This window comes from Scyliorhinus torazame, chromosome 31 (assembly GCF_047496885.1).
Source record: "Scyliorhinus torazame isolate Kashiwa2021f chromosome 31, sScyTor2.1, whole genome shotgun sequence".
Classification (NCBI taxonomy): Eukaryota; Metazoa; Chordata; class Chondrichthyes; order Carcharhiniformes; family Scyliorhinidae; genus Scyliorhinus; species Scyliorhinus torazame.
Genome location: NC_092737.1, coordinates 14901725 through 14929109, shown reverse-complemented (window position 1 = coordinate 14929109; position 27385 = coordinate 14901725). Strand labels below are relative to the sequence as shown.

Sequence of the window (27385 nt, the reverse complement as noted above, 5' to 3'; positions counted from 1 at the left end):
GATATTCCTGAACGGAACCGTGATCGACACATTGCTGCCGGGCGGGAGAATCATTCAGAGAGGATCCGTGTTCAAACAGCTGGAGAGTAACCTGGATATTGTTCTATCTATGTTCGAACCTGGATATTTCACTGAAGCGAGATATCGTCTGGAGAGCTGATTGAAAGGGGAACCCACGGGCTGTGAGTTTGGGCACAGCTCCCGACAGAGATCCCACGGAGAACTGTGTTTTCAGAATCAACATGTTTGGATAACATTTATCAGCTGTGAAAAGTGTCTTCCTTGCTCAGCTCACAAGACAATGTAATCTATCGATTGTCCGTAAATCTATCACTGCCCACACAGATGTGGGAATTCTGTATCATGAAATGGGGCTTGGGAAAGGGAAGCAATGCGCGAAGGATCGGTACATAGTAGAGGGGGATATGTAACAAATATTTTTATGATTGAAATCAGAGAACCAATAGACCCTGACTGCCCCTCCCTCTAAGTCAGGTTTGATAGATGAGTTAGACAGATTTTTAATTAGTGATGGGTTAAAGAGTTATGGAGAATGGGCTGGACGGTGGAGTTAAGGCCAGGATGAGATAAGCCATGATCGAATGGCGGAGCAGACTTGATGGGCCAAATGACCTAATTCTGCTGCCACATCTTATGAACTTCTGAAGTCCAAGCCAATGCAGCCTGCTCGGCCCGATGACCTCAGCACTCGGAGACTAATTGGGATGGATTCTCCGGCCCCCAGCCACGTGTTTTCCGGCACCGCGCCATTCGCTGGCGGCGGGATTCTCTCTTCCCGCTGCTGCCCTTTGGGATTTCCAATCAAAACCACCCTGCACCACCGCGAAACCCGCTGATGGGGGTGTGGTTCCAGTGGAAAAAGTAACCCTGAAAACAGAATTCCAGCCCTTGCCTCTCTCCCAGAGTTTTCCGGTTACACACTGCTCTGTGTCCTTGTTTCCCCCCTCGCTCTGACTGCTGACTAACCTGTCTCGAACTCTGTTGGAAATGTGAACAGTTAAAGGGACAGATACACCCGTGTTGCCACATTATCTGTGTTTTCCTGTGTATTTTGATCCTGTTTCTCGGGAAATATTTGATTTAAAGGATTCCGAAGTTCAGGATCTTTCCCTCGAGGTGGAAATACTCAGCACCAACTGGTGAAAATTGCTGTTTTGTTGATTAATAAATGATTTACGACTGATGGATAATTTGCAAAATGGAGCTTGCAGTGTTGTGTGTGCTGATACTGGTTCATGACGTGGGCCCTCGTACAGGAAGAGTTAATCTGATGGGAGAGGAATGTGGGTGGTGAGTTTAATGATCTGCATAAGCAATTCTGAATTTTAATGTTAGACCTCCAACCAGCAGGTGGCAATAGAACTACACCACGTGACACTGCAACCTCGAGGAGTCTGGGTCAGGAGTTGTCATGGATAATCATGTTTTGTATTAGCTCTCGTATTCTAGTTGTTAACAGTTTACAGTACGATAGTAGTATTAGTGTTATTTTCTACCCACGTTATTGTAATTTAATAAATCTTAACTAGTCACGAACTAGACATTCTTTGGTGCACTGACTCAATCATTGCAAGGCACTCAAAGAACAAAGAACAAAGAAATGTACAGCACAGGAACAGGCCCTTCGGCCCTCCAAGCCCGTGCCGACCATGCTGCCCAACTAAACTACAATCTTCTACACTTCCTGGGTCCGTATCCTTCTATTCCCAGCCTGTTCATATATTTGTCAAGATGCCCCTTAAATGTCCCTATCGTCCCTGCTTCCACCACCTCCTCTGGTAGCGAGTTCCAGGCACCCACTACCCTCTGCGTAAAAAACTTGCCTCGTACATCTACTCTAAACCTTGCCCCTCTCACCTTAAACCTATGCCCCCTAGTAATTGACCCCTCTATCCTGGGGAAAAGCCTCTGACTATCCACTCTGTCTATGCCCCTCATAATTTTGTATACCTCTATCAGGTCTCCCCTCAACCTCCTTCGTTCCAGTGAGAACAAACCGAGTTTATTCAACCGCTCCTCATAGCTAATGCCCTCCATACCAGGCAACATTCTGGTAAATCTCTTCTGCACCCTCTCTAAAGCCTCCACATCCTTCTGGTAGTGTGGCGACCAGAATTGAACACTATACTCCAAGTGTGGCCTAACTAAGGTTCTATACAGCTGCAACATGACTTGCCAATTCTTATACTCAATGCCCCGGCCAATGAAGGCAAGCATGCCGTATGCCTTCTTGACTACCTTCTCCACCTGTGTTGCCCCTTTCAATGACCTGTGGACCTGTACTCCTAGATCTCTTTGACTTTCAATACTCTTGAGGGTTCTACCATTCACTGTATATTCCCTACCTGCATTAGACCTTCCAAAATGCATTACCTCACATTTGTCCGGATTAAACTCCATCTGCCATCTCTCTGCCCAAGTCTCCAGACAATCTAAATCCTGCTGTATCCTCCGACAGTCCTCATCGCTATCCGCAATTCCACCAACCTTTGTGTCGTCTGCAAACTTACTAATCAGACCAGTTACATTTTCCTCCAAATCATTTATATATACTACAAAGAGCAAAGGTCCCAGCACTGATCCCTGTGGAACACCACTGGTCACAGCCCTCCAATTAGAAAAGCATCCCTCCATTGCTACTCTCTGCCTTCTATGGCCTAGCCAGTTCTGTATCCACCTTGCCAGCTCACCCCTGATCCCGTGTGACTTCACCTTTTGTACTAGTCTACCATGAGGGACCTTGTCAAAGGCCTTACTGAAGTCCATATAGACATCTACTGCCCTACCTGCATCAATCATCTTAGTGACCTCCTCGAAAAACTCTATCAAGTTAGTGAGACACGACCTCCCCTTCACAAAACCGTGCTGCCTCTCACTAATATGTCCATTTGCTTCCAAATGGGAGTAGATCCTGTCTCGAAGAATTCTCTCCAGTAATTTCCCTACCACTGAAGTAAGGCTCACCGGCCTGTAGTTCCCGGGATTATCCTTGCTACCCTTCTTAAACAGAGGAACAACATTGGCTATTCTCCAGTCCTCCGGGACATCCCCTGAAGACAGCGAGGATCCAAAGATTTCTGTCAAGGCCTCAGCAATTTCCTCTCCAGCCTCCTTCAGTATTCTGGGGTAGATCCCATCAGGCCCTGGGGACTTATCTACCTTAATATTTTTTAAGACACCCAACACCTCGTCTTTTTGGATCACAATGTGACCCAGGCTATCTACACCCACTTCTCCAGACTCAACATCTACCAATTCCTTCTCTTTGGTGAATACTGATGCAAAGTATTCATTTAGTACCTCGCCCATTTCCTCTGGCTCCACACATAGATTCCCTTGCCTATCCTTCAGTGGGCCAACCCTTTCCCTGGCTACCCTCTTGCTTTTTATGTATGTGTAAAAAGCCTTGGGATTTTCCTTAACCCTATTTGCCAATGACTTTTCGTGACCCCTTCTAGCCCTCCTGACTCCTTACTTAAGTTCCTTCCTACTTTCCTTATATTCCACGCAGGCTTCGTCTGTTCCCAGCCTTTTAGCCCTGACAAAAGCCTCCTTTTTCTTTTTGACGAGGCCTACAATATCACTCGTCATCCAAGGTTCCCGAAAATTGCCGTATTTATCTTTCTTCCTCACAGGAACATGCCGGTCCTGTATTCCTTTCAACTGCCACTTGAAAGCCTCCCACATGTCAGATGTTGATTTGCCCTCAAACATCTGCCCCCAATCTATGTTCTTCAGTTCCCGCCTAATATTGTTATAATTAGCCTTCCCCCAATTTAGCACATTCATCCTCGGATCGGGAGCATGGGAATGATAGGGTTGGAGATGAACAGGACTGGGAGATTAGGGGACCATGGGAAGGATAGGGTTGGAGATGAACAGAAGACACACAGAGAGCTGAAGAGAGAAAGGGAAGTGGATGATCCAGGTACATCGGGGCAGCGACAGATTGAGAGAGAAAGCTCAGCAGGCCAAGGAGAAATATTGGGAGTAGTTTTGGGCCCTTTATCTAAGGAAGGATGAACTGGCCTTGGAGGGGGTCTACAATGATCACAAGAATGATCCAGGGAATGAAGCTTGTCATATGAGGAACGGTTGAGGACTCTGGGTCTGTACTCGTTGGGAGTTTAGAAGGATGAGGCGGGATCTATTTGAAACTTACAGGATACTGCGAGGCCTGGATAGAGCGGACGTGGAGAAGATGTTTCCACTAGTAGGAGAAACTAGAACCAGAGGGCACAGCTACAGACTGAAAGGACAATCCTTTAAAACAGAGATAAGGAGGAATTTCTTCAGCCAGAAGGTGGTGAAGCTGTGGAACACTTTGCCACAGAAGACTGTGGAGGCCAAGTCACAGAGTGTCTTAAGACAGAGATAGAATAGGTTCTTGATCAATAAGGGGACCAGGGGTTATGAGGAGAAGGTAGGAGAATGGGGATGAGAAAATTATCAGCCATGATTGAATGGCGGCGCAGACTTGATAGGCCGAATAGCCTAATTCTGCTCCTATGTTTAATGGTCTAAATAGAGACAGGTAAACAGTAAGACCGTAGAGCGGTGGAGAGAAATAGTCAGATGCAGAGAGAATCCTTGAAATCCTTGACACACAACATCCCAGCCCACCCCCAAGATTTGGCAAAACTCTGCTGTTAGCACACAACCCTCGCCTTGTCTGTGTCAGGTCTACGGTAGCTGAGGAGGAGTCAAGAGAGCCAAAGGCTTTCAAGATCCAACAAAATGTTTGTAAGCAGGATGCAACCTGATACAGAAGGCTGGAACATAGTGAAGGCAGGGGTCCATGTGAGTGCAGCTCCAACACCATCCAAGATGAAGCAGCCCACTTAATTGAAATCTCATCCGCTACCTTAAACATTCACTCACTCCACCATCGGCACACAGCGGCAGCCATGAGTACCATCTATAAGATGCACTGCAGTAACTCGCCCAGGTTTCTTAAGCAGCACCTTCCAAACCTATGATCTCTGCCACTTCAAAGGACAAGGACGGCAGAGAGGTGAGAACATCATCAGCTGCAGGTTTCCCTCCAAGCCACACACCATCCTGAGATGGAAATATATCACCCGTTCCATCACACTCTCTGGTGTAATGAATGTAGGGATTTCAGATCTATTGTATTAAATGTATTTGGTGCAGTGAGGATTAAACTCCTGGGTTGGTGTGCACAGAAACCCTACAGGGCAAGGAAGGCCATTTGGTCCATCAGGTCGCACCGACCGTTCGAATGAGCACTATATACATGTCCACTCCATTCTATCCATGTAACCCATAACATAAAGGGCACCTCCCTGGACACTAAGCGGCAACTTAGCACATTTCATTCACCTAACCTAGAACATAACATTAGAACTAGGAGCAGGAGTCGGCCATCTGGCCCCTCGAGCCTGCTCTGCCATTCAATGAGATCATGGCTGATCTTTTGTGGACTCAGCTCCACTTTCCCGCCCGAACACCATAACCCTTAATCCCCTTATTCTTCAAAAAACTATCTATCTTTATCTTAAAAGCATTTAATGAAGGAGCCTCAACTGCTTCACTGGACAAGGAATTCCATAGATTCACAATCCTTTGGGTGAAGAAGTTCCTCCTAAGCTCAGTCCTAAATCTACTTCCACTTATTTTGAGGCTATGCCCCCTAGTTCTGCTTTCACCCGCCAGTGGAAACAACCTGCCCGCATCTATCCTATCTATTCCCTTCATAATCTTATATGTTTCTATAAGATCCCCCCGCATCCTTCTAAATTCCAACGAGTACCGTCCCAGTTTACTCACCCTCTCCTCATAATCCAACCCTTTCAGCTCTGGGATTAACCTAGTGAATCTCCTCTGCACACCCTCCAGCTCCAGTACGTCCTTTCTCAAGTAAGAAGACCAAAACTGAACACAATACTCCAGGTGTGGCCTCACTAACACCTTATACAATTGCAGCATAACCTCCCTAGTCTTAAACTCCATCCCTCTAGCAATGAAGGAAAAAACTCCATTTGCTTTCTTAATCACCTGTTAACCAACTTTTTGCGGCTCATGCACTAGCATACCCAGATCTCTCTGCACAGCAGCATGTTTTTATATTTTATCATTAAAATAATAATCCCTTTTGCGGTTATTCCTATCAAAATGGATAATCTCACATTTGTCAACATTGTATTCCATCTGCCAGACCCTAGCCCATTCACTTAACCTATCCAAATCCCTCTGCAGACTTTCGGTATCCTCTGCACTTTTTGCTTTACCACTCATCTTAGTGTCGTCTGCAAACTTGGGCACATTGCACTTGGTCCCCAACTCCAAATCATCTATGTAAATTGTGAACAATTGTGGGCCCAACATTGATCCTTGCGGGACACCACTAGCTACTGATTGCCAACCAGAGAAATTTCCATTAATCCCCACTCTTTGCTTTCTATTAATTAACCAATCCTCTATCCAAGCTACTACTTTACCCTTAATGCCATGCATCTTTATCTTATGCAGCAACCTTTTGTGTGACACCACATCCATTGGCTCCCCGTTATCTACCGCACTGGTAAAGACCTCAAATTCCACTAAATTAGTTAGGCACATCCTGCCCTTTATGAACCCATGCTGCGTCAGCCCAATGGGACAATTTCCATCCAGATGCCTCGCTATTTCTTCCTTAATGATAGATTCCAGCATCTTCCCTACTACTGAAGTTAAGCTCACTGGCCTATAATTACCCCCTTTCTGCCTACCTCCTTTTGTAAACAGTGGTGTCACGTTTGCTAATTTCCAATCCATTGGGACCACCCCAGAGTCCAGTGAATTTTGGTAAATTATCACTAACGCATTTGCAATTTCCCTACCCATCTCTTTTAGCACTCTGGGATGCATTCCATCAGGGCCAGGAGACTTGTCTACCGTTAGCCCCATTAGCTTGCCAATCACTAGCTCCTTAGTGACAACAATCATCTCAAGGTCCTCACCTGTCATAGCCTCATTTCCATCAGTCACTGGCATGTTATTTGTGTCTTCCACTGTGAAGACCCAAAAAACCTGTTCATTTCCTCATCTCCCATTATTAAATCTCCCTTCTCATCCAATAAAGGATCAATATTTACCTTAGCCACTCTTCTTTGTTTTAGATATTTGTAGAAACTTTTACTATCTGTTTTTATATTCTGAGCAAGTTTACTCTTATAATCTATCTTACTCTTCTTTATAGCTTTTTTAGTAGGTTTCTGTTGCCCCCTAAAGATTTCCCAGTCCTCTAGTCTCCCACTCATCTTTGCCACTTGGTATGCTTTTTCCTTCAATTTGATACTCTCCCTTATTTCCTTGGATAACCACAGTTGATTTTCCCTCTTTCTACCGTCCTTCCTTTTTGTGGTATAAACCTTTGTTGAGCACTGTGAAAAATCGCTTGGAAGGTTCTCCACTGTTTCACCATAAAGTCTTTGCTCCCAGTCTACCTTAGCTAGCTCTTCTCTCATCCCATTGTAATCTCCTTTGTTTAAGCACAAAACATGAGTGTTTGATTTTACCTTCTCACCCTCTATCTGTATTTTAAACTCCACCATATTGTGATCACTCCTTCTGAGAGGATCCCTAAATATGAGATCTCTAGTCAATCCTGTCTCATTACACAGGACCAGATCTGTTCCCTCGTAGGTTCCATTACATACTTTTCTAGGAAACTATCGCGGATACTATCTCTGTGGCTGTTTTGTACACTATGTGTCTGCCTTGCTTGGCCACTTTAGAGAGCAGTTAACCACTCAGAGACACTCCTGCACTGACATGGAGGTCAGACCCGGGTCAGCATGGCGGATTTCCTTGACCCAGGGGTATTAGTGAACCAGATGGGTTTTTATGCCAATCGGTGATAGTTCCACCATCACCATGACCGAGACTCACTTTCAATCCCAGATTGTTTCATTGAATTTAAATCTCCTCCTTTACTCTTTCCAATCTTGCCGCGATCCTTCACGAAGGGCTTTGTTCCTCACTCTCTTTTCTCAAAATAGAAATCTTGCCGCCACTCTCACTCTGCCTGAGGTCCATTCAGAAACCAAGATGTGGATCAAAGCAGTGATCTTCCTGATCCTTTGTATCCGAGCCACAGATTGAAACAGAGCATCTATCATTAACCCAGTGCACGTGGATCGGACATCACTCTGTCCTTGTCTCTGCCTCTCTCTCTCTGTCTCTTGTCTAACCCGCCTTTAACTCTGTTGTAAATGTGAACACTTAAAGAGACGGATACACGCCCAGTACCTGGATTCTTACATCGTTTGAGAATCCCTTTTCTGGAGCAAGGTATTTTGTTCCTGTTTCTGGGGGATTATTTGATTTTAAGAGTTATGAGGTTTGGGAATCTTTCCCTTGAGGTTCAACACCAACTGATGTAAATTGCTGTTTGCCTGATTAATAAATGATTCATTACTGATGGACAATTTGTGAAGTGGAGTTTCAGTCATTTCCTTTGAGTGTATTTTTTGGAGGTTTTTCCCTCCCCATTATTCTGTTTACAATAAACACCACAGATTAACAGTAGAATTGGTGCCAAACGGGTACAAGACCAGGCTGCCAGCTTGATACTGCCAGCTTGGTGCTCGGGCGGGGGGGGGGGCGGGGAAGTTGAGCTGAGGGATATTAGCGTTCATGTAAAAACTGACATTGTGTTTCTGGATTAACACACTGAGATGCAATTGACTTGTCTCCTCTCTCTGCCCTTCGATGATCTCACATCCGAGCTCCCTCCTGCATCCAGGGCACTGACATGTTTTGTACTCCATACTTTCATGAGCACCAGGGACACGATTAATGCATCGTCCACGAGTCAGGGAGGAACATGCCAGAGGGGTAAGTTACATCAGGGTCCCTACAAACTGCTGGCTACACAGTGTTAACACAAAATCAGAACTTGCTCTCTGCCCCATCTCCTCTGGCACCTCCTCCTCCTATCACTGTTTCACTTTGTTCCACTCCTATCACCTCTTTTTTAAAACCCACATCCTCTATCATCCTCAACCCAAACCTCACCCTGAGATACCCTCACTCCATTTCTCCCTCAGCCTCTGCACTGAGCAACTCCCCACCCTCGGTGATATCATACTACATCTCAACGTACCTGACCCTCGGATTTCATTCATTGCTGTCACTCCCAAACCCTCTGCTTCCATAGATATCCCTTATCCGTATTCACGGCTCACCCCTTGACCTTTCCATTCACGGCCTCTCGATTCCCTTCACCTCCATCACAAACAAAGTCAATTCTGACCACCTCCTTGTATCACTCACCAGTTTGAATCTTCCTTCTCCATTTCGACATCGCTTGAGTCTATATCCATGCTGGAGCGATCTCTCCCATATATCAGTTACATTGTCACTTTCAAACTCCCGATCCACTTGCCCATGCCCATCCTTTCACTGTAATGATTCTGCAGCTACCAGTCTGCTCAATCACTCTCTCATTTCCACCTTTATTGCCCTGACTTCAGGTCATGATCAGGTCAAACCCTTTTGTTCTGTTTTTTGTTTCAGTTCTTTCAGGATAGTGAAGGTTGTAGTGCGAACAAAGAACAGCAAGCTGTGTTTAATAATCAAATCAAAGCTAATTTATTACACTACACTGAATTAGATTCAAAAATATCACAAAGGAATTAGTTATTTTTTAAATTTTAGAGTACCAAATTAATTTTTTCCAATTAAGTAGCAATTTAGCGTGGCCAATCCACCTACCCTGCACATCTTTGGGCTGTATGGGCGAAACCCATGCAAACACGGGGAGAATGTGCAAACTCCACAAAGACAGGGACCCAGAGCCGGGATCAAACCTGGGACCTCGGCGCCATGAGGCAGCAGTGCGAACTACTGCGCCACCGTGCTGCCCTTTCTAAGCAATTAGTTCAGTAAAGATTACAGTACTGTTCCAATTCAATAACAAAATCCAATAAACCAAAACCCCTTTCAAGGGTGTGGCCTATCATACTGTATTCTCACTTGAATGGGACTGGTCCTTTTCCTGAAATTTTGATCTAGTTCTAACCAGCAGATTCAAACTCCTTCCGGGAAGCAACTCTATCTTTAAACTTACCAAGGCAGTTTGCCACACCCAATGTACTTTTTCCACTGGAACAGCTTTTAAAATGAAAACAGAGAAAAACAGGGCAACATTTCATTTAGTTTCACGATTAGTTCAACTATCTCACAACTACTCTGTCTTGCTATCTCCATCTATCTCCCAAAGTCAAGGAGGCATGTGACATTTACATGCTTGGTCTGTAGCACCATCTAGTGACTAGAATAGTAACATTACATTAACCCTTTATGTGCTTTGCAATATGCACATATTTGTGACATTCGCCTTCCTTTGAAAAATTTGAATGATTTGGACATTCTGAATTCTCCGTGTACCCGAACAGGCGCTGCAATGTGGCGACTAGTGGCTTTTCACAGTAACTTCATGGCCACCACCCCACCCGCAACCCCCTCCATGATACATACCTGTCGTACTACAGGGTGTTGTCCCTGGGTTGGCAGTATCAGTGGGTCTGGTCCATGAGATGGATGATGATGAGCTGTGGTGCCCTGCATCGTTTGACAATGTCTGACTCCTGTCTGCGGTAGCACTTTCCACCGTCCACCTGGGTGATCCCTGCATGCGAACTGGCCACTCCATCACACGGTCCCATCGATTCCCTGGGGTGGCGGTGGTGGGGACGGTCAGGGGGAGGGTGGGGAGGCCAGTCCACTCGCAACATCTGCCCATTTCAACTTCCCCCCCCCCCCCCCACCTCCTCTTTGGCCAGCCCAGACCAGTCCACCCCTCACACCCATCTGACAGAGCACCGGGGGAGGTTGCAACTCTGTGAACAGATGTTCAATGTGCACAAATAAATACATATATAGATACATGGAAGATAGGAGGAGGCCTTTTGGCCCTTTGAGTCCTCTCCGCCATTCATCAATCATGGCTGATCATCCAACTCAATAGCCTAATCCTGCTTTCTCCCCATAGCCTTTGATCCCATTCTCCCCAAGTTCTATATCTAGCCCTCTCTTGAATATATTCAATGTTTTAGCATCAACTACTTCCCGTGGTCATGAATTCCACAGGCTCACCAGTCTTTGGGTGAAGAAATATCTCATCTCTGTCTGAAATGGTTTACCCTGAATCCTCAGACTGTGACCCTGAGAGATCCCGGACAAGTACAAATGCATACACATATAACTAAACTGTGCCCTGCACCCATGCCATCTTAACTGGTGTCTAACTTTCTGGCCTTAGGAGTCCGTATAGGTGGATCCCCAGATGATACATCAGGAGTGGAGGCGGCCTTCTGTGCTTTCCGCCCTGTGATCTGGGTCCCCAAAACGGGTCTCTGATAAACTCTTGTGATATCAAGGAGTGATTATGAGATTTGTGGCATTCATTCAGGAAATTTCTATGTTGCCTCCTTTGCCAAAGTGCATCTGGCAATGTGGCACATTGGGAGTGCCACCTGGCACAGTGGGAAAAAGGGAAATGTGGAGCAAGTTCGAGAGGAACAAGCGTGTTTGGGCCTATGGTTCACAAAGCTCTCCATCACAGAGGGTTTTCCTCACCCCCTGTGTTCTATATCTGAACACATATTGGATCCAAATAGTTTCCAAAGATTTCTCACCAATTCACCCAGGCAGCATAGTGGCAGTTAGCACTGCTGCCTCAGTGCCAAGGACCCGGGTTTGATTCTGGCTTTGGTTGATTATCTGTGTGCAGTTTGCAGGTTCTCCCGATGTCTATGTTGGTTTCCTCCAGGTGCTCCGGTTTCCTCCCACAGCCCAAAGATGTGCAGGTTAGGTGGACCAGCTATGCTAAATTGCCCCTTAAGTGTCCAGCGATGTGCAGGTTAGGTTATGGGGATAGGGTGGATGGTGCAGTGGACGTGGGTAGAGTGTTCTTTTCGGAGGGTCGGTGGACACTTGACGGGCCGAATGGCCTCCTTCTACATTGCAGATATTCTATGAATTCACCAACAGAGAGCCAAGCAACCTCACTGAAACGTTGTCTCACTCACGAGGGTTCCTAATCGCTCTCCAAAAATCATTGCATTTGGATAGATTCCACAAAGGTCGACTTCAGTTTCAATCTCTTCAGAGCTTCAATCAGGGGCTGGTTTAGCACACTGGGCTATATAGCTGGCTTTTAAAGCAGACCAAGGCAGGCCAGCAGCATGGTTCAATTCCCATACCAGCCTCCCCGAACAGGTGCCGGAATGTGGCGACATGGGGCTTTTCACAGTAACTTTATTGAAGCCTACTTGTGTCAATAAGCGATTTTAATTTCATCTCAGTTTCTGTATTACTTTCCCCTGGATGTCTGACTGAAACACAAATGCACAAGCACAATTTAATTAGTTTTGACCCGTGAATATTGCTCAAAAGGTTTACTATTGGCACAACCAACTGCAGCATGGAGTCTCCAACCATTCACAATGCCTTCTCTGATCTTCAGGGATTCTTCGGAGCACTCTTTGATATTACCCGGGCTTCTCCTGAGCCAAACTTTTAAAGTCTGCTCCCAGTTGTCCTTTTCCTAATTGGAACCTATTTCTACAGTCCTCTTCGTTAATGGCATCCCAATCTCATCGTGCACGGAAGAGTTCCAGAGAGCAGGAAACAAAACTAAGTGCGGCCTCAGCCATGCATTTCCTGTTGAGGCCCCCAATTTACCCAAATGGACACTCAATAGCGTGGTGTTTCTCGGCACTCCGAGTACTGGGTAACACCTGGCTATTCGCCCACGTGCTATGGGACTCTAATTCCCATTTGGTTAGATTGCACCCGTTGCATGCTAACCAATCTCACTGAAACTTTGGGTGTGATCTAACGGAAACGTTTCTAAGTGTCACTTGTGGCAGGTTTTGCTGGGAGTTTTCTGTCTGGTCAGCAAGTTCCCCAATGCTCCTGAACAACTGTTATGGGCCCTGGGCAGTTTCTCACTGGGCTAGCCCATTATTTTCATCACCGAGGAGCTGAACTTATTGGACAGTCCAGCTCTTCAGAGATCGGGCCACCATTATGAAAGGGTGCCCTGATCTCTACGTGGGATTGAGGGGCCCCCCCACACCCATGGGCAATGTCACCTCGTCACACACTACCCCACATCCTCCCCCTCACCCCCAAAGTGATTAAACCCGGCTATGGGGTCCCCCTTTTCAGGCCTTCCTGCATTCGAGGCCCCCCTTCCAGAATCCATGAGCATGGACACCCTCAGGCCTTGACCGTGCCACCCATGGAGGGGGCTACACGGCTGGGCTGGGCTGGTCTGGCACAGCCTTCCCACCCCGTGTCCATGCCTCAGCCTTGACGTTGAGCGCTGCCCGCTGCGGGCCCGCACGGGGACGGTCAGTTGTCGATCGGTGAACTGGGCTCCGGACCTGGCAGAGGGCTCCAGGTCCCGCTTCACTGACTGAAGAATTGGCCCCCTCGACGACAGGCGGAGCTGGTTGGACCTTCTCATGCGGGACACAGGCGATAATCCGGGCTTTCCACCCCACCTGGCCAACTGCCGCTCGCCGATCAGCCAATCACAGCGCCGCGCTCCCTCCCGCTCGCGCTTTCAGCGTTGGCCTTTGAAACCGAGCACGCCCACAGCGCTCGCCGATCCGCCAATCATAGCGTCCGCTCGCCGATCCGCCAATCACAGCGTTCGCCGATCAGCCAATCACAGCGCTCGGCGCTCCGCCAATCCCAGCGCTCACCGATCTGCCAATCGCACCCTTTCCTTCCCGCGCCCTCCCGCTCACGCTCCAGCCGTTGGCGTTTGAAAGCTCGCGCGTCGCCGATCCGCCAATCACAGAGGCCCTTCCCCCCCCGCCCCCGCCCGCTTCTCGCGCGCTTTCTCTTTGCCGTTGACGGTTTTTTCCCCCCTCTTGAGGTTCAGTTGCTGCCCCCCAACCGTCTCCTCACTCGCTGGGCGCAGCAGAGTCTTCCCCCATATCCACACTGCCCTCAAACGCCGTCTGGATCAGCTAAATGAAGGGTGATGGAGGGACCACTTGGAAACGTCCCCTCGCCAAACTATCAGAAATGATTGGCAAAATGAGCCGCGGCCCCCATGTGGAAAAGAAACCCTCTTTGTGCAGCGGGTGCTTCGGGTGGGGGGTATGCTCGGCGAAGCTCGGGGTCGGGCACTTGCTTCGGGAGTCTTGCGTCGGGCACGCGGGCAATGTGGCCCGCCTGTCCCAGCTGGTCGAGCGTGCCCCGATACCTGGGATGTTGACCTGGGAGAGGACGCTGACGTGGGTACGCCAGTGGAACTGCAGGATTTTGCTGATACAGCGTTGGTGATATTTCTCCAAGGACTTGAGGTGTCTGCTGCCCATGTTTCCGATGCACGCAGGAGGGAGGGGACCACGGCTGCTCTGCAGACCATGGGCTTGCTGTTGGGTTTGAGGTCTCGATCTTCGAATACTGTCCCTCAGGCAGCTGAAGACTGCACTGACGCATTGGAGTCAATGTTGGATTTCGGCGTCAATGTCTGCTCGCACCGAAACCCGGTATGGGAAATGATCCACATTGTCCAAGGGCTCACCGTGGATCTTGATGGGGGGGTTGCAGTTTTGTGCGGCAGGAGCAGCCTGGCAGAGAATCTTTGTTTAGTCTGAGGCCCACTCTCATATGCCTCGGTGAATGTGTCAACGATGGTTTGTAACTCGGTCTCTGAATGAAATGAAATTGAAATGAAAATCGCTTATTGTCACAAGTCGGCTTCAAATGAAGTTACTGTGAAAAGCCCCTAGTCGCCACATTCTGGCGCCTGTTTGGGGAGGCTGGTACTGGAATTGAACCGTGCTGCTGGCCTGCCTTGGTCTGCTTTCAAAGCCAGCGATTTAGCCCTGTGCTAAACCAGCCCTGTTGTCTGCGCCTGGCCTGCAGGCATCGTAGGTTTACCTGTTTCCCACTTGCCTGGTAGGTTAGCTGCAGGGAGCTTCAGGGTGACAGGGTGGGATGTGTCAAAGGCTGTGTCTTGATTGAGGTCATCAAAGTGCTCTTTCCAGTCAGCGTTGACTGCCTCTCTGTCTTTAATGAGTGCATCTACGTTTTTGGCTCTCAGTGGGGTGAGCCCCTGGGTACTCGCAACGTAGATGGTTTTGATGGTGCTGAAGAAACTGCGCACATTGTGACTGTTGGTGAGTTGCTGAGTCTCCTGTGCTCTTTCTACTCACCATCTGATCTTTAGGTTGCAGGTTCTTTGTTGCACCTCGGCCTTCAGTTGCCAGTAGGCTGTTTCTTCTCACTTGAACTTTGGTGGAGCTGCCAGTTCAGGAACGCCTTGTGGTCAAGGAGATTTTGTATCTCCTGATCTTTCCCGTTGAAACAATTTTGTTTTTTCCTGATCAAGAACCCGAGCATCTCCTTGCAGGTGCTGACTATGGTGGATTTTAATGCGACCCAGACGCTGTGGATGCTCTGCGGCTCTGGGTCGTTGGTTGTCGCCAGGTTAGCTGTGAGGCGGCGGCTGAGGAACTCTTTCTTCTTGGGGTCCTTGAGTCCAGCAACATTGAATCTTCTGCGGCAGAGTTTCTTTTGCCTGTGTTTTGGGGCCACGGTGATGGAGGTGGAAGAGCGGATTAGTTGGTGGTCAGTCCTGCCGTCGTCAGTTCTGGTCGTGGGCATTTGGTCCATCAGGTCTGCACCTACCTTTCGAATGAACACTCTATCCATGTCCACTCCCTTCTATCCCTGTAACCCCATAACATAAACGGCACCTCCCTGGATACTTAGGGGCAACTTAGCACATTTCATTCACCTAACCTGCATATCTTTGGACTGTGGGAGGAAACCGGAGCACCCGAAGGAAACCCGCGCAGACACGGGGAGATTGTGTAAACTCCACACACACACACAGTGACCCGAGGTCGGATTTGAAGCCGGGTCCCTGGCGTTGTTGGGCAGCGGTGCTAACAAATGTGCCACCGTACAGGTTAGAAAAGAATGAGGTTTAAGATGGGGAGTAAATGAGCAATGGGAGGGTCTCATAGAGAGATCGTTCAGGTACACACGAGGCACGTTCCCACAATGGGGGCTTCGGGGGGAAGATTGCTGTTTCAACGTCACAATCCCAGTGCAGATTGGCAATCTTACTACCACACTCTGATCACCGACTACCTCATATTTCCAATGAGTGAAACTTGAAGCAGGAACTTTGTGACTCAGGTCAGCGTGCGACCAATCAAACCACAGCTGGCACTGCCTGAATGCCACCAACCTGACAAATTAGTTCAATCCCTCCCCACACTTATCCACATGCAAATGTCACCCACAAAGTTGCAAATAGGATAGTGACATCAGGTATGTGAAGACAGGCAGGCAATTTCTGTTCACCTGCATGTTGAAGGGTCTGCTGTGACACGTCTCGATTCTGTCTCCTACTCTGACGGAGGAATTCCCGCCGTGTGAGGGAAAATCCCAACATCCGACTCTCTTCCACCAGTTGGGTTGTTCTGGTCAGTATCCGTAACACAGGCAGAACCAGGACTCCAGAATATGGGTCTGTCTCTCTCGATTTGTAACAGGTAATAATAATCACTTATTGTCACAAGTAGGCTTCAGTGAAGTTACTGTGAAAAGCCCCTAGTCGCCACATTCTGGCACCTGTTGGCGGGGGTGGGGGGGGGGGCTGATACGGGAATTGAACCCGAGCTGCTGGCTATGTTCTGTATTATAAGCCAGCTGTTTAGCCCACTGTGATAAAACAGCCCCTGAACCAGTTGTTCTGCCTGAACTGTTTCAATCAGTCCCTCTGCTAACTTTATAAACTCCTAGTGTGTCAATGATTGAGATATTTAATGAACTCAGCCTCACAATAGATGATCTGTGGATTAAATAGAAAATAAAGAGTTGTAGACCTTTCATTTTTACTGTGTAAATGAAGGAATCCTGAATTTTGCAACGTATAATTATTTGTACTGAAATGTTCATACCTGTGCAATAATTTTTTACTTTCAACTTTACTGTAATTTTAATGACTGTCCATAACTATGTTGTGAACGATGAATTTTTGTTTTCTTTGTATCCTCACCACCATCTGGCACTTGACACCATGATGACGGCCGTCCATCATTCTGTCTATCTCTTTGCTATCCCTTTATCTATTTATCTCTCTCTCTATCTATCTATTAAACTCCCGGGAAGAGGAGTGTGTATTTGTCCGCAGTAACTGACTCTTGTACGATTGGTGTGAGACGCGTTTGTTTTTTCCGCGACTAAAATGATTTGCTGTGAAAGAGCAGCTGCTCCCAGGAGAAGGGGGGTGCGGAGGGTTAGGTAGGGACAGGGCAGCAAATCTCTAAACTCCCTTGTCCTGACACATTTCTCATCACTTGGAAGCTTTGTAAAGGCCAGCCCAAAATAAAATTATATCCAACAATCAAACTGCTCAATAATTCACCTTCGGCGGCTAATTCATGGTTCGTTCCGGAGTCACCGTCGACACCAAAATGGCCACCAGCTCTTTGATCCTGTCAATATGACCATTAAAAGGGAGCTACAATCTCTCCCCCCTGACCTGGGGGATCCGCTGCCCAGGAACGACCACTCAGGTGGTTAAAATTAATTAACACCTGGTAAGTGGCAGACAGAATGTGAAAAACAGAGAGTTGTGGACCCAGGAGAAGGTTTTTACATTCACAACCAGTTTAATCACATTTCACTATAGTTGCAACCCATGTTTTGCATAAAAGATATTTGCAATTCAGGTTATTCTGCCTGGATGTTTACCTCACCCTTGAGTCAGACTGGCCTCTCCAGAAACGTGAGCATATAATCCAGGCTCTGATCCTCCTGTGCTACACTGAGAGAGTGCAGCACTGTCAGAAAATATTTGATGGGTATGATGGTAACGTGAGTCCCGTTCGCTCTCTCAGATGGATGTAACTGTCCCTCGGTCAATATTTAAAGAGTCGATCCGTTCTCCTGGTGCCCTGGAAAAAACTTGTTACTCAACCAACCTTACTGGAGAAATATTTTTCCATTTAATTTGGCTTCTCGTGTTCTGTCATCCCATCTCCACACCTACCTGAATCCAGGGCGATGAGGTCTTCTGCGATCCACAGTTACCTGAGAGCACCAGGCGGGCGACCGATGGGGAGGCCCGGAGTGAGGAGCTATACGACCATACAGGTGGGTAGCGTGAGCTGCTCTCCGTGACACTTTTTAACTCAACTGTCACCTCGTGACCCAGACGTGATCAACCAAATGTAAATGGTGTCCAAATCCTAGCATCGAACTTCGGGAGGGACGTAGAGGATTCAGAGAGTGTGGGGTAAAGATTGACGAGAATGTTTACGGGGATGTGGGACTTCAGTCACGTGGACAGACTGGAGAAGATGGGATTGTTGTTGGAGAAGAGAAGTTTGAGGGGAGATTTGATCGAGGTGTTTCAAAACCATTAGTGGCCTGGGTGTAGTTGAGGTGAAAAAACTCTTCCATTGGTGGAAGAATCAGAAACCAGAGGTGATTGGGAGAAGAACCAGAGGTGACATGAGGAAAACATTTTTACTCAGTGTGTCGTTAGGAATGCACAGCCTGAGCGTGTGGAGGAGGCAGATTCAATAGTTGTGTCCAAAAGGGAACTGGATAAACACCTGAAGGGAAAAGATTTGCAACATTAAGAGGGAACTGTTGTGGGAGGGGGACTAGCTGAGTGGGTCCTGTAGAGAGCCAGTGGGGAAATGATGTTTATTCTGTCTTTTAACAGCCATGCTGCACAAGTTTCAGGTTTTGATCAACTCCAACAAAACAGAGCTATTCTTCCTTTACATTCAATGGCAACACCATCACTGAATTCCCCAATTATCAATATCCTGGAGGTTTACATCTGCGTAACATTTATCAGCACCAACCATATAAATACCAGGGCTATAAAAGCAGGCCAGAGGCTGGGCATCTGAGGAGAGTAACTCACCCCTGACTCCCGCTGGAAGAAGGTCAGATGTGAATTTCTACAGGGACCTTTGCTTTTCCTGATCTATATTAATGACATCGACCGTGGCACAATTTCAAGGTTTGCGGATGATACAAAACTTGAAAGAGTCGTGACCTGTGAGGAAGATAGCGGAGAACGTCAAAGTGACACAGTAAAGTTGGTGGAATGGGCAGATCCAACCATTCAGTCTCTTCCTGGTTGTGTCTCTTCCTAAAGGTCACCTCCTCCAGCCCGATATCCCTCCAGGAAATCTCTGTTCCTGCAACCTGAGGCCTCTTGTCCGTCTCCTCATCCTCTGCCCCACAATTGGTGACTGTGCTGCCACCATCCAGACACTTTCCCCTTACCTCCGTCTCCCTTGAGGAACATCTTTGAAAACCTACCTCTTTGTCCAATCTCCTCCTCCTAAAGCATCCTTCTATGTTTTCCTTGATGACCTTGGGTAGGGGGCGTAATTGCTGAAGCAATTGGGGAGGGTTGAGATTAATTTGGTAGCGGGACGGGAACCTAAGTAAGTATTCAGAGCAGGTAGAAGCAAGAACAAGAGAAAAAGTCAGCTAGGAGAATAAGCAAAGTGATTGGCAGAGAAATCAAGGGCCCGTGTCAGATAATGATACTAAAAAAATAGTAGGGATGGGACAAGGAACATTGAAAGGACTAGCCTTGAGGTTTTGTACCTGAATGAGTGGAGCAGTCAAAAAAATGGATGAATTAGTTGTGCAAATAGATGTAAAGGGGTATGATATAGTTGTGATACGGAGACATGGTTCCAAGGTGGCCAAGGATGGGAACTAAACATTTAGGGTTATCTAGTTTTCAGTAAGGACACACAGAAAGGAAAAGGTGGTGGTGTTGCATTGTTGATCAAAGAAGGTATTGATACAATATTCAGGGAAGATATTAGCACAGCTCATGTGGAATCTGTCTGGGACTAGTTACGAAACACCAAGGGGCAAAAAACATTCGTAGGGGTGGTATACAAACCACCAAACTGCAGCGGTAATGTTGGGACATTACCTGTCTAACTGCATTAGACAGGAAATCAGAGATGCATGTGATAAAGGAACATCTGTGTTAATGGATGAGTTTAATCTGCATATTGATTGGATGAGTTAAATTAGTCACAGAAATAGAGGAAGAATTTCTGGATTGTATCAAGAGATGGTTTTATATAAGAACTAGGAGCAGGAGTAGGCCATCTGACCCTTCAAGCCTGCTCTGCCATTCAATGAGATCATGGCTGATCTTTTGTGGACTCAGCTCCACTTTCCCACCCGAACACCATAACCCTTTATTCCTTTATCCTTCAAAGAACTATCTATCTTTATCTAGAAAACATTTAATGAAGGAGCCTCAACTGCTTCACTGGGCAGGGAATTCCAGATTCACAACTCTTAGGGTGAAGAAGTTCCTCCTAATCTCAGTCCTCAATCTACTTCCCCTTATTTTGAGGCTATGCCCCTAGTTTTGCTTTCACCCACCAATGGAAACAACCTCCCCGCTGTGATATGGTACAAATAAAGTAATGGCATGATGGGAAAACTGGTCAATGGGAAGACTGGTCAAAATATTTGATACAATGTAAGAAATGCTGCCCTAACCATTTCAGACCCCTGTAAGACTAATAAGGTAGACTCTGCATAACTTGAAGTATGAATAAGATCAGAGAAGGTCAAGCCATTCCAAAATACCGGACCTCGGCAACTCCTGATAAGACTAACTCGTCATAACTCAGGGCCGTAGGAATAAGACAAGATAAGGTCAGGAAGAAATAAGTCTCCTCCGACCTCTCAATGTTCCCTCCAAGGACAAGATAATGGTATGAGTGATGCGACAAAGAGCCCACTAAGATCAGCAGGCATTGCTTCCGTTTCTACTTCCGATCGAATTCCTGACTAAGCTGTAGTCACGCAATCTTGATAGTGATAATGTATAAATACTGAACTGATTTTCTGTAAAAGCGCGGACTTGAGAAGGAATCAGCAGTTTCACTAATTGCTCTCTGACCTCAAGTTTCAGCCATTCCTGCATGCAGTCTCTTTGTAAATAAAGCCTTATTATTTTGTCTCAACGAGCGTTGTCGAATCTTTCTCCTACAGAAGCAGGAATATATTGACTACAGCACGCATCTATCCTATCTATTCCCTTCATAATTTTATATGTTTCTAGAGGATTCCCCCCGCATCCTTCTAAATTCCAATGAGTACAGTCCCAGTCTACTCAACCTCTCCTTGTAATCCAACCCCCACAACTCTGGGATTAACCTAGTGAATCTCCTCTGCACACCGTCCAGCGCCAGTATGTCCTTTCTCAGGTAAGGAGACTAAAACTGAACACAATACTCCAGGTGTGGCCTCACTAACACCTTATACAGTTGCAGCATAACCTTCCTAGTCTTGAACTCCATCCCTCTAGCAATGAAGGACAAAACTCCATTCGCCTTCTTCATCACCTGTTGCACTTGTAAACCAACTTTTTGTGACTCATGCACTAAGGCACCTAGGTCCCTCTGCACAGCAGCAATTTTTAATATTTTATCATTAAAATAATATCTTTTGCTGTTATTCCTACCAAAATGGATAACCTCACATTTGTCAACATTGTATTCCATCTGCCAGACCCTAGACCATTCACTTAAACTCTCCAAATCCATCTGCAGACTTCCAGTATCCTCCGCACTTTTTGCTTTACCACTCATCTTAGTGTCGTCTGCAAACTTGGACACATTGCACTTGGTGCCCAACTCCAAATCATCTATGTAAATTGTGAATAATCGTGGGCCCAACATTGAACCCTGAGGGACACCACTAGCTACTGATTGCCAACCAGAGAAACACCCATTAATTCCCACTATTTGCTTTCTATTAATTAATCAATCCTCTATCCATGCTACCCTTAACGCCATGCATCTTTATCTTATGCATCAACCTTTTATGTGGCACCTTGTCAAAGGCTTTCTGGAAATCCAGATATACCACATCCATTGGCTCCCCGTTGTCTACCGCACTGGTAATGTCCTCAAAAAATTCCACTAAATTAGTTAGTCACGACCTGCCCTTTATGAACCCATGCTGCGTGTGTCCAATGGGATGATTTCCATCCAGATGCCTCGCTATTTCTTCCTTGATGATAGATTCCAGCATCTTCCCGACTACCGAAGTTAAGCTAACTGGTCTGTAATTACCCGCTTTCTGCCTACCTCCTTATTTAAACAGTGGTGTCACGTTTGCTAATTTCCAATCCGCCGGGACCACCCCAGAGTCGAGTAAATTTTGGTAAATTATCAGTAGTGCATTTGCAATTTCCCTAACCATCTCTTTTAGTACTCTGGGATGCATTCCACCAAGAGACTTGACTACCTTTAGCCTCATTAGCTTGCCCATCACTACCTCCTTAGTGATAACAATCGTCTCAAGGTTCTCACCTGTCATAGCCTCCTTTCCATCAATCACTGGCATGTTATTTGTGCCTTCCACTGTGAAGACTGACCCAAAAAACCTGTTCAGTTCCTCAGCCATTTCCTCATCTCCCATTCTTAAATCTCCCTTCTCATCCTCTAAAGGACCAATATTTACCTTAGCCACTCTTTTTTGTTTTATATATTTTTAGAAACATTTACTATCTGTTTTTATATTCTGAGCAAGTTTGCTCTCATAATCTAGCTTGCTCTTTATAGCTTTTACTAGTAGCTTTCTGTTGATTTCCCAATCCTCTCGTCTCCCATTAATCTTTGTCATTTTGTATGCTTTTTCCTTCAATTTGATACTCTCTCTTATTTCCTTAGATATCCACAGTTGATTTTCCCTCTTTCTACCGTCGTTCCTTTTTGTTGGTATAAACTTTTGTTCAGCACTGTGAAAAATCGCTTGGAAGGTTCTCCACTGTTTCTCAACTGTTTCACCATAAAGTCTTTGCTCCCAGTCTACCGTAGCCAGCTCTTCTCTCATCCAATTGTAATCTCCTTTGTTGAAGCACAAACCACTAGTGTTTGATTTTACCTTCTCACCCTCCATCTGTATTTTAAATTCCACCACATTGTGATCACTCCTTCCAAGAGGATCCCAAACTATGAGATCATTAATCAATCCTGTCTTATTACACAGGACCGGATCTAGGACCGCTTGTTCCCTCGTAGGTTCCATTACATACTGTTCTAAGAAACTATCCCGGATACATTCTATAAACTCCTCTCAAGGCTGCCATGACTGACCTGGTTAAACCAATCGACATGTAGATTTAAATCCCCCATGATAACTGCTGTACCATTTCTACATGCATCAGTTATTTGTTTGTTTATTGCCCACTCCACCATAATGTTACTATTTGGTGGCCTATAGACTACTCCTATCAGTGACTTTTTCACTTTACTATTCCTGATTTCCACCCAAATGGATTCAACCTAATTCTCCATAGCACCGATGTCATCCCTTACTACTGCCCGGATGTCATCCTTAAATAACAGAGCTACATCACCTCCCTTACCATCCACTCTATCCTTCTGAATAGTTTGATACCCTTGTATATATAACTCCCAGTCGTGACCATCCTTTAACCATGTTTCAGTATTGGCCACTAAATCATAGTCATTGACGATGATTTGCGCCATCAACTCATTTACCTTATCTGGACTAATACATTGAGGAACTGTTATGGGCCAGGGTTTAGAGAACCCTAAAGTGTATCATGGAGTTCACCTGACCCACAACTTTTAAGAGATTGTGGTCATGGGGAGCACACGCGCCTACTTTGCAGGTGTGATGCAATAGAGATCTACAGTACTTTTAAATTAAAACAATGTTTATTTATGAAACCGGTTAACACTTTATAAACCCACAGTAAACATCTTAACAACTATCAACACCGATAAATCCCCCAGTGAATATAGTACTCTATAAGTAACTCTTAATCTTTCCTTGCAACATCCATAAGACAAAAAAGAACCCTTTTTACAGAAAGACATCAGGTTTAACTTTTCTACTGAGAGCACTTAGCACTTTGAAACCACCAAATGAACATTCTTGAACTTGCAGAGATTCATACAAATCTTGCTGTGACTGCAGCTTCTCCAAATCTAAAATGAAACTAAACACACCCTGTAGCTGCGAGCCCAAAGCGAAAGTAAAAGCAGACAGACAGCCTAGCTCCACCCACTCTCTGACATCACTGCAGCTATCTAATAAACACCGATTTCTTAAAGGTACACCCACTTCAGCTGTTCGATGAGCACCCGTTCCTTAAAGGTACTCTCACATGACAGGACCAACAAGGAAACAGGCCATTTTAGACTGGATGTTGTGCAATGAGAAAGGATTAGTTGGCAATCTAGTTGTGAGAGAACCTTTGGGGATGAGTGACCATAATATGATAGAAGTCTTTATCAAGGTGGACAATGAGGTAGTTGATTCTGAGACCATGGGCCTGACTCTCAATACAGGTAACTGAAGGTATGAGGCATGAGTTGGCTATGATGGATTGGGAAACATTACTGAAAGGAAGGACAGAGGACAGGCAATGGCAGGCAATCAAAGAACGAATATGTGAACTGCAAAAATTATTTATTCCTATTTGGTGCAAGAGTAAAAAGGGAACCGTGGCCAAACCATGGCTTACAAGGGAAATTAGAGATAGTCTTAGAGATAGTATTAGATTCAAAGAAGAATCATACAAATTAACACGAAAAATCAATAGACCTGAGGATTAGGAACAGTTTAAAATTCAGCAAATGTGGACCAAGGGATTGTTTAAGATTGAGAAAATACAATATGAATGTAAGCTAGCAGAGTACATAAAAACTGACTGAAAGTTTCTATAGGTATGCAAAGAGAAAAAAACTGATGAAAACTAATGTAGGCCCCTTACAGTTGGAAACTGGGGAATTCATAACGGGGAACAAAGAAATGGCTGAGGAACTAAATTCGTACTTTGCTTCTGTTTTCACAAGGGAAGACATGAATAATGCTTCTGAGAAACACAAATTTCAGTGAGGAGCTGAAAGAAAATTAGTACTAGTAAAAAAATTGTTTTGGGGAAATTAATGGGATTGAAGGTGGATAAATCTCCATGGCCTGATAGTCTTCATCCCAGAGTACTTAAGAAAGTGGCCCTAGAAATAGTAAATCAGTGGTCATTTTCCAAAATTCTCCGGACCGTTGAATGGTTACGACAGATTGGAGGGTAACTAATATAACCCCGCAATTCAAAACAACAGCAATTGGAAAGCACTGGTGTAATCAGACAAAGTCAGCATGGATTCCGAAAGGAAAATCATATTTGTCAAATCCACTGGAATTCTTTGAAGATGTAACTAGGTGAATTGACCATGGAGAACCGGTGGATGTGGTTGATTTAGATTTCAGAAGGCTTTCGACAAGGTCTCACGTAGCAGGTTACTATGTAAAGTTAAAGCGCATGCAATTGCGGGTCGTGTCTTGAGATGGTTGCAAAGCTGGAAGCAAAAAGTTGGAAAAAATGGGTCTTTTTCCAATTGGCAGGCAGTGTTGGTGGGGCACCGCAGGGACATGTGCTATTATATATTTATAATTTAGACTGAGGAATTAAATATATTATCTCCAAATTTGCAAATGAAACAGTTAAGTGGGAGGGTGAGCTGTGAGGAGGATGCAGAGATGATTCATCAGGATTTGAATAGGTTGACTGAGTGGGCATATGCATGGCAGATGCAGCATAATGTGAATGAATGTGTGTTTATCCACTCGATAGCAAAAATAGTAGGCAAAAATATTTGAATGGGTGTAAATTGAGAGAGGTGGACACTCAGCGACACCTCTGTGGTCTCGTGCATCAGTCACTGAAAGTAAGTGCAAGTACAGCAGGCAGTAAAGATGTCAAATGGTATGTTGGCCTTCATAGCGAGAGGATTTGAGTATAGGAATAGGGATGTTTTACTGCAATTGTAGGGCATTGATGGGACCACAAGTGGATATTGTGTGCAATTTTAGTGTCCTTATCTGAGGAAGGATGTTCTTGCTATGGAGGGAGTACAGCGAAGGTTTACCAAGCTGATTCCTGGGATGGCGGGACTGTCATGAGGAGAGATTAAGTCGGTTAGGATTACATTCATTGGAATTTAGAAAAGTGATAGGGGATCTCATAGAAACTTGTAAAAGTCTAACAGGATTAGACAGGGTCGATTCAGAAAGGATGTTCCCAATGGTGGATGGGGTCTAGAACTGCTGGTTATAGTTTGAGGATAAGGGATAAACCTTTTAAGACTGAGGTGAGGAGAAATGTCTTCACCCAGGGAGTGGTGAATCTGTGGAATTCGCTACCACAGGAAGTAGTTGAGGCCAAAACGTTGTGTAATTTCAAGAAGGAATTAGTTATAGCTCTTGGGGCTAAAGGGATCAAGGGATATGGGTGGAAGGCAAGATCAGGGTCTTGAACTTGATAATCAGCCATGATCATAATGAATGATGGAGCAGGCTGGAGGGGATGAATGGCCTCCTCCTACTTCTGTTTTCTATGTAGGTTTCTATATAGGTTTCCGTGTCGTTTCTTGTCCAGTTGTGCCCCCGCGCAGTTGTTTGGATTGTGTTTCTCAGTGAATGTCACCCTCTGCTAATTGTTGCTGTTAATGTTTGTTGACTCAATCCCCACCCAGTGGCCCAGGCAATGATGTAACAAGTTTCAATAAACTGGGCACTTTGTGCCTCAGTGCCAGGCAATTCCTGAGGCCCTGGGTCATCACATTCCAACTGAAAATTAAAATCCAAACATTCAGCAGTGATCTTAATCTTTCTCCTTTGTTGATCTGTCAAGTACTCAGAGTCGGACCTGGATTTTGTCCTGGCTACAGAGAAGGACTTCGGACAGGTTGAGTCCCTCTTCAACGCTGAGACAGATTACATGTTGAGCAGCTACCATTCCTGGCTCCGGGAGAGAAACCGCGTGGTCATTTTGTCCAAACGTCAGGGTCAAGTGGTGAGTTCTGTTGAAATCAGAGGCACTTTTCAAATTGTGGAAATTGTCACGTTCAAAATCCTTTGCATTTTGCATCAATTCAGCTGAGTTCACATTCTCTTATCACCATTTACTGTAATCTACACACAAAATGAAGGTGAAATCACTCTGTGAAATCAGTAATAAACGCATCAATGTGTGAGGAATTTCTCTCTGCAGTTAGAGGTATGTCCCAGTAACTTTACGGTGGGAGAGTTCAGTTGGAAGACGATGGGAGATGTTTAGATTCTCTCTTGTTGGATATGGTCGCTGTGTGGCACTTGATGGCGCTCATGTTACATGCCCCTTATGATCCCAAGTCTGAACGCCGTCCAGGTCTTGCTTCCTCCACGGACAGGCTGCTTCAGCGCGTAAGGATTGGTGAATGTGTTTAAAGTCTTGAATGTAAATTGATAAGAGCAGTGGTGATGGAGGTCTACAGCACAAAAAAGG

The 27385-nt window shown here is 45.7% G+C and overlaps 1 protein-coding gene across 1 annotated transcript in view; it reads left to right on the top strand.

Annotated features, from left to right (window-relative positions):
- Positions 1-16403: 16403 nt before the first annotated feature.
- The window catches only part of LOC140404703 (histidine N-acetyltransferase-like), a 37714-nt gene continuing 26732 nt past the window's right edge, over positions 16404-27385 (top strand). The window contains exons 1-3 of the mRNA XM_072493378.1: positions 16404-16562; positions 18075-18168; positions 26753-26914. Coding sequence (XP_072349479.1) covers positions 16534-16562; positions 18075-18168; positions 26753-26914 — 285 coding nt within the window. The 5' untranslated portion in view covers positions 16404-16533. The remainder of the gene's footprint in view (positions 16563-18074; positions 18169-26752; positions 26915-27385) is intronic.